The 8,125-nt window shown below is 49.2% G+C and overlaps 1 protein-coding gene across 6 annotated transcripts; it reads left to right on the forward strand.

Moving 5' to 3' along the window:
• The first annotated feature begins 4,596 nt into the window (after positions 1-4,596).
• LOC120935971 (B box and SPRY domain-containing protein-like) lies at positions 4,597-7,175 on the forward strand. Of its 6 annotated transcripts, none has more exons than XM_040348017.1 (2): positions 4,597-5,748; positions 5,848-7,175. In XM_040348017.1, exons 1-2 carry the CDS (start codon positions 4,944-4,946, stop codon positions 7,020-7,022), a joined length of 1,980 nt encoding a protein of 659 aa, XP_040203951.1. In that variant the 5' UTR covers positions 4,597-4,943; the 3' UTR covers positions 7,023-7,175. The 6 variants fall into 6 exon arrangements, with proteins under 6 accessions (XP_040203951.1, XP_040203954.1, XP_040203952.1 ...); XM_040348020.1 differs by having other exon boundaries at positions 5,947-7,175; XM_040348018.1 differs by having other exon boundaries at positions 4,597-5,494; positions 5,693-7,175.
• The last annotated feature ends 950 nt before the right edge of the window (positions 7,176-8,125 follow it).

The raw sequence follows: 8,125 nt of genomic DNA on the forward strand, positions 1-8,125 counted from the left end.
TGTCAAATCAAGGCGGCCCGAGGGCGCAGGATTTGCAAACCGGACTAGCTGGAAGCAGTAATCCACCATACTACACGTGCTACTAAATTACTAGGCCGCCGGGGAGAAGTACTGCAGACCTCTGGCCTAGTAACAGCGGGGTGGATTCAGAAAGCAATTGCGTCTGCGTATCCATAGATACGCAGTGTTAATTATTCTGAATATTGTAGTCTAGGATAATGCATGTACCCAGAGGCATAGCTTGAAGCTTGTGGGCCCCTATGCAAAAGTTGACCTGGGCCCCCCTCCATTACCACCCACCACTTCCACTGTGCGTGCCGATACATCCACCGCACGGCAAGATACTCAAAGTGGCTTAAGAGTTTTAAATTCCCAGAGTTCCTCTTTACATCAGAGGACAGGGATCATCACCGCTGGAGAATCAGAGGACAGGGATCACCGCTGGAGAATCAGAGGACAGGGCTCACCGCTGGAGAATCAGAGGACCGGGATCACCGCTGGAGAATCAGAGGACAGGGATCACCGCTGGAGAATCAGAGGACAGGGCTCACCGCTGGAGAATCAGAGGACAGGGATCACCGCTGGAGAATCAGAGGACAGGGCTCACCGCTGGAGAATCAGAGGACAGGGATCACCGCTGGAGAATCAGAGGATAGGGATCACCGCTGGAGAATCAGAGGACCGGGATCACCGCTGGAGAATCAGAGGACAGGGATCACCGCTGGAGAATCAGAGGACCGGGATCACCGCTGGAGAATCGGAGGACCGGGATCACCGCTGGAGAATCAGAGGACCGGGATCACCGCTGGAGAATCAGAGGACAGGGATCACCGCTGGAGAATCAGAGGACCGGGATCACCGCTGGAGAATCAGAGGACAGGGATTACCGCTGGAGAATCAGAGGACCGGGATCACCGCTGGAGAATCAGAGGACCGAGATCACCGCTGGAGAATCAGAGGACAGGGATCACCGCTGGAGAATCAGAGGACCGGGATCACCGCTGGAGAATCAGAGGACAGGGATTACCGCTGGAGAATCAGAGGACCGGGATCACCGCTGGAGAATCAGAGGACAGGGATTACCGCTGGAGAATCAGAGGACCGGGATCACCGCTGGAGAATCAGAGGACAGGGATTACCGCTGGAGAATCAGAGGACCGGGATCACCGCTGGAGAATCAGAGGACAGGGATTACCGCTGGAGAATCAGAGGACCGGGATCACCGCTGGAGAATCAGAGGACAGGGATTACCGCTGGAGAATCAGAGGACCGGGATCACCGCTGGAGAATCAGAGGACAGGGATTACCGCTGGAGAATCAGAGGACCGGGATCACCGCTGGAGAATCAGAGGACAGGGATTACCGCTGGAGAATCAGAGGACCGGGATCACCGCTGGAGAATCAGAGGACAGGGATTACCGCTGGAGAATCAGAGGACAGGGATTACCGCTGGAGAATCAGAGGACAGGGATTACCGCTGGAGAATCAGAGGACAGGGATTACCGCTGGAGAATCAGAGGACCGGGATCACCGCTGGAGAATCAGAGGACAGGGATTACCGCTGGAGAATCAGAGGACCGGGATCACCGCTGGAGAATCAGAGGACCGGGATCACCGCTGGAGAATCAGAGGACAGGGACCCCTGGCAGGTCACTTGGCAGAGCTCTTTTACCATACCAGCACTGTATACAGCTCCCCCCCCCCCCCACACACTACACAGGGCTGAAATCACATTCATTTACACACAGTCTGTCAGCCTTCACAGGGTGTATCTGGCTTTTATGTTGCCCTTCTGACCTGTGAAATTCTCTGGTCAGAATGGCAGTGTAGTTGCAGTAGGCAGATACACCCTGTGCAGATCATGGCTGTGTTGTAAAGGAATGTGATTTAAGCCCTGCAGATGAGGAACAGTATAGAGTGCTGTAATGGGAAAGGAGTTCAGCAGACGGGAATAGTATCCAGGGCAGAGGGGATGGTCAGGGGGCTTTGTTGGGAGATCGGAGCTAGACTTTGTGGAGGATATGAAAATATGACAGGGAGGCGATTGTGACCCCTGCAACCCCTGATGCTACGCCCATGCATGTACCCATATCTTTATTAGTGTTTGTACTCTGGGTCCTTTCCTCCAGCAGCATTTCCCTTTCTGTATTTCCAATCTTTTGTTTTTTCAGCTTCCATCATCATGTCTCGTACAATTCTTTTTTATCCGCATATCCCTCTAGGAATGTTGCTAATCCAAAAACGTTGCCCTGCGCCTCTGTAAAAAAAGCGCAAATGTAACTGAATCTACCCCAATGTTACTTTGTATCTCTCTTTCTCCCGTCTGATCAATGTTTATAAACAATGGGCCAGATCCTCAAAAGAGATACGGCGGAGTAACTGCTGTTACTCCGTCGTATCCCTGGTCCTAACTATGGAACTGATCCACAGACTCAGTTTCCCATAGTTAGGACGAAGATCCGACATGTGTAATTGAATTACACTGTCGGATCTTAAGGATGCAATTCTAGGCCGGCCGCTAGGTGGCGAGGCCATTGCGGCCGGCGTAGAATATGCAAATGACCAGTTGCGGCGATCCACGAACGCTCCGACGGGCCCGTCGCTCTAAATCTACGTCGTTTACGTCGAGTTCCGCCGCGTAAAACTAGGGCTAAGCCCTAGTTGTCTTAAGCCATGTTAAGTATGGCCGTCGTTCCCGCGTCGAATTTTAAATTCTACGTCGTTTGCGTAAGACGTCCGTGAATGGCGCTGGACGCCATTTACGTTAACGTCTAAGCAAATGACGTCGGAGCGACGTCAGTTAGCGCAATGCACGTCGGGTAAGTTACCCGACGGAGCATGCGCAGTACGTCCGGCGCGGGAGCGCGCCTAATTTAAATGGGACTCGCCCATTTGAATAGGAACGCCTTGCGCCGGACGGATTTAAGTTACAGCGCCGCAAAGTTCCAGGTAAGTGCTTTGTGGATCGGCACCTAACTTGGGAATTTTGCGGCGGAGTAACTTAAACCCGAAAAGTTACGTTGCGCCGCGGCTTTGTGGATTACCCCCAATGTTACTTTGTATCTCTCTATCTCCCGTCTGATCAATGTTTATAAACAATGTTACTTTGTATTTCTCTTTCTCCCGTCTGATCAATGTTTATAAACAAGCTTAAAGTTTGTGTATTGCAGTGGTGGGGTGCATTGTTCTTTGTACATCATCTCCTCCATGTTCACAAAGCACTAATAAAAACTGAGCCGGGAGGGTAACAGCAGCAAATAGCCGGCATTGCCGGGCCAGATGCGGCAAATTCCTAGGTGCAATGTACAGTGGGGTAGATTCAGGTAGGGGCGCGCACTGCTACGGCAGCGCAGCGTACCGTTTTTACGCTACGCCTCCGTAAATTACTTGAGCAACGCTTCATTCACGAAGCATTTGCTCCGTAATTTGCGGCGGCGTTTCGTAAAAGGGGCCGGCGTAAGCGCACGTAATTTAAATGATCCCGTAGGGGGCGTGGATCATTTAAATTAGGCGCGTTCCCGCGCAGAACGTACTGCGCATGCTCCGTCTGGAAAATTTCCCGACGTGCATTGCGGTAAATGACATCGCAAGGACGTCATTTGCTTCAACGTGAACGTAAATGGCGTCCAGCGCCATTCACGATCCACTTACGCAAACGACGTAAATTTCGAAAATCAAAACGCGGGAACAACGTCTATACTTACCATTGGCTGTGCCTCCTAATAGCAGGAGCAGCCTTACGACAAAAGCGACAAACGCAAACGGCGTAAAACACGACCGCCGGGCGCGCGTACGTTTGTGAATCGGCGTGAGTATGCAATTTGCATACTCTACGCTGACAACTACGGGAACGCCACCTAGCGGCCTGCGTCAGAATGAAGCCTAAGATACGACGGCATAAGAGCCTTATGCCAGTGGTATCTTAGGCTACAGTCGGCGTATCGAGCTTTCTGAATACATAAAGTTGATACGCCGGCGCTACTTAGCAATTACGCTGCGTATCTATGGATACGCAGGCGTAATTGCTACCTGAATCTACCCCAGTATGTGTTCCTAGGTGCAAAGAACAGTGGGGTAGATTCAGGTAGGGGCGGGCACTGCTACGGCGGCGCAGCGTACCGTTTTTACGCTACGCCTCCGTAAATTACTTGAGCAACGCTTCATTCACGAAGCATTTGCTCCGTAATTTGCGGCGGCGTTTCGTAAAAGGGGCCGGCGTAAGCGCGCGTAATTTAAATGATCCCGTAGGGATACGGATACGTAGGGAATACGCAGGCGTAATTGCTACCTGAATCTACCCCAGTATGTACATAGGGTGTGTTTTCCAGACACCTATCTGATCTGCACAGAAATGTTTAATGGTTCCACACTATTTCATTTCAATTTTTATTACAAATCTAGCTTGTTAATTACATTTCCATTTCAGAGAACGTTTCTTGTGTGTATAATCGATCTATCTATCTGCCCTTTGTTTGCTCAGCCTCGCCCTTCGTAGGAATGTACAGAGCCAGCTAGGCTTGTTTTCTCGGTTTGATAGAATTTTTACTTTCGTTTTTGTCTTTTACTGTTGGTGGGGGTGGGGTGACCTGAAGGCGGAGCTGGAATTTCCCTAAAGTCTAAACATTTCTACAGCTTAGATTAGGGTACGACTTCTTCCGAGTACGCACTGATCGTCTGCTGGATATTCTATACGAGCCCAGAGCCTATTCCTGTCCTGAATGCTGAAAAAGGTTTATAATTCGTCCTGCAATGCAAAGAAATACAATTCTGTTCAACATAGTTCAACGTTTCCTGTCTACTCCGATCAGGAAGTAACCAAAGTCTGCTGTACATGTTCGTCTTCCATCACCGTCTGGTTCCCTGGCTGCAACTTCTCTGTTTGATAACCATCTGAGAGTCCACACCAGAGTGCATTAAATCTTACCTTCAACATCACGACCTCCATGGAGAATGGAAAAAGCTTCGTCCACCAAGAGTATTACTTCACCGAAGACTCCGCCTGTATCTGTAAGTCTTGTGGTTGGGCCCAAGGACAGTTGAGGAAGCAGGAAGGTACGCCGGATGGAACGCCCGATAAGAAGAAAAAAACAAAACTGATTACATTGAACGTTGAGGAAGTCGGTAGATGTCTACAGGAACCCAGAAGAGAGCAAGGTAAAGCAGCTAGTGAAACAGAGCGAGCCAGGGCACTGACTACATCGAACTTTGAGAACGTCACTAGATGTCTACAAGAACCCAACAAAAGCGTGCAAGGTAAAGCAGCTAGTGAAACAGAGCGAGCCAGGGAGCTGAGTACATCGAACATTGAGAACGTCACTAGATGCCTACAAGAACCAAGTAGAAGAAAGCAAGGTAAAGCAGCTAGTGAAACAGAGCGAGCCAGGGAGCTGAGTACATCGAACATTGAGAACGTCACTAGATGCCTACAAGAACCAAGTAGAAGAGCGCAAGGTAAAGCAGCTAGTGAAACAGAGCGAGCCAGGGAGCTGCGTACATCGAACATTGGGAACGTCACTAGATGCCTACAAGAACCAAGTAGAAGAGCGCAAGGTAAAGCAGCTAGTGAAACAGAGCGAGCCAGGGAGCTGTGTACATCGAACAATGAGAACGTCACTAGATGCCTACAAGAACCAAGTAGAAGAACGCAAAGTAAAGCAGCTAGTGAAACAGAGCGAGCCAGGGAGCTGAGTACATCGAACATTGAGAACATCACTAGATGTCTACAAGAACCCAACAAAAGAGTGCAAGGTAAAGCGGCCAATGAAACAAAGCGAGCCAGAGAGCTGCGTACATCGAACATTGAGAACGTCACTAGATGTCTACAAGAACCAAGTAGAAGAGCGCAAGGTAAAGCAGCTAGTGAAACAGAGCGAGCCAGGGAGCTGCGTACATCGAACATTGAGAACGTCACTAGATGTCTACAAGAACCCAACAAAAGAGTGCAAGGTAAAGCAGCCAATGAAACAAAGCGAGCCAGGGCACTGGCTTCATGGAACGTTGAGGACATCTCCAGACGTCTACAAGAATCAAGGAGTAGAGCAAAAGATAAAGCGGCCAGTGAAACAGAGCGAGCCAAGACTGTTATCTCAGACTTTAAGAGATGGTTGGAAGACCTGAGAGAGACAATTCTGAATGCCATCTCCAGCCAGAAACAGATCTCAGTCTCTGATTTGATCCATCAGCTGGAAATAAAAAATGATGAATGGTCCAAAATTAACGATCCCATCAAGGAGCTGGTTGGAATGACGGATCCATTGACTGTTCTACAGGAATCAGACAGACAGCCAACACCAGTATCAGACAATGATACCGAGGATAGAGATGAGGGTGGTAAGAAACGTGATGAACTTCCAGGTAGCGGAGTTGGTTGGGGTAAGGTTGAGGTCTCACACACGTTAGGTTCACCTTATATACTTACAGGGGTAAATGGACACATTGACCTACCAGAACCCGTAGACATATTACTGGATGAAAACACGGCTCATAATATCCTGCATCTATTGGATGACAGGAAGACCGCATCCTGGTCATTTATAAACAAGAATCTTCCAGACACCCCAGAGAGGTTTGCGTTTCGTCCTCAGGTACTGAGCAGTCAGAGTTTCTTCACTGGGCGTCATTGCTGGGATGTTGAGGTCCAGAGGTCAGATAACTGGAGGGTGGGGATGTGTTACCCCAGTATAGACAGGAAAGGTGGTATTCAGTCAGTGATTGGAAATAATAAGAAGTCCTGGTGTTTCTCTAGGAGTCATGATGGCTATTTCGCGATCCATGACGGTAAAAAGGTCCACTTGTTCGGCAGCATCTCCAGTGGAACCGTAAGGGTGTCTCTGGATTACGAATCTGGGCTCATCTCCTTTTATGAGTTGGGTATCTCAGTCCGATGCCTCCACACCTTCACCGCCACCTTCACCGAGCCCCTTCATGCCGCGATAGGTGTATGGAGGGGGTGTATAAAGATGTCTGGGAGAAAATCGGGAGGGGCGGGTAATTTAAGAGAAAGGAGCAATCCAATGGGCTGAAGCAGTGGGTGGAGACTTTAGTAGGGTATCCCAATGTAGATACAATTTATATCTGAGATCTTTCTATCTCTCCTCTGTGTTGACCACTGTGATTGGCTGTAGAGCATTGGAGTGAAGGGGGGTTTATATTAATTGCCCTCCTCCATTGGCCATTGGTAGTGTCACTGAGATAATCATCTTACTTTTTTTGGATTACAGCTCAAAATATGGAGCCAGCCATGGAAGCCACCCAAAGCAGGTTGCCCTTGTTCTCCAGGTTTCTATCTATCTATCTATCTATCTATCTATCTATCTATCTATCTATCTATCTATCTATCTATCTATCTATCTATCTACCGTATTTGCCGGTGTATAAGACGACCCCCTTCCTACTAGTCATGCCTCGCCTCACCTCACTGTGCCATTACATGCCTCACTGTGCCATTACATGCCTCACTGTGCCACCATTACATGCCAGACTGTGCCACCATTACATGCCTCACTGTGCCATTACATGCCTCACTGTGCCACCATTACATGCCAGACTGTGCCACCATTACATGCCTCACTGTGCCACCATTACATGCCTCGCTGTGCCACCATTACATGCCTCGCTGTGCCACAATTGCATGCCTCAACGATCCCTTACCTTATCCCTAACATGCAGAATCTCAGTCAGACCGCGGGTGTCCATTTTTCAAAAGCCGCGCCTCCTCCTCGTGCTGTTCTGTGATAGGCGGAACACTCGGCTTCCCAGCAGACACTGTGTTCAGTGTTCCGCCTATCACTGATTGCCCTCTCGTCCGAGACCGAGGACGAGAGGGCATCCGTGATAGGTGGAACACTGAACAGGGGCTCTGCTGGGAAGCTGAGTATTCCGCCTATCACAAAACAGCACGAGGAGGAGGCGCGGCTTTTGAAAAATGGACGCCCGCGGTCTGACTGAGAGTCTGCATGTTAGGTACCGGCGTATAAGACGACCCCAGACTTTTAAGAAGAATTTCTTGTGTTAAAAAGTCGTCTTATACGCCGGAAAATACGGAATCTATCTATCTATCTATCTATCTATCTATCTATCTATCTATCTATCTATCTATCTATCTATATCTCTATCTATCTATCTA

This window comes from Rana temporaria, chromosome 4 (assembly GCF_905171775.1).
Source record: "Rana temporaria chromosome 4, aRanTem1.1, whole genome shotgun sequence".
Classification (NCBI taxonomy): domain Eukaryota; kingdom Metazoa; phylum Chordata; class Amphibia; order Anura; family Ranidae; genus Rana; species Rana temporaria.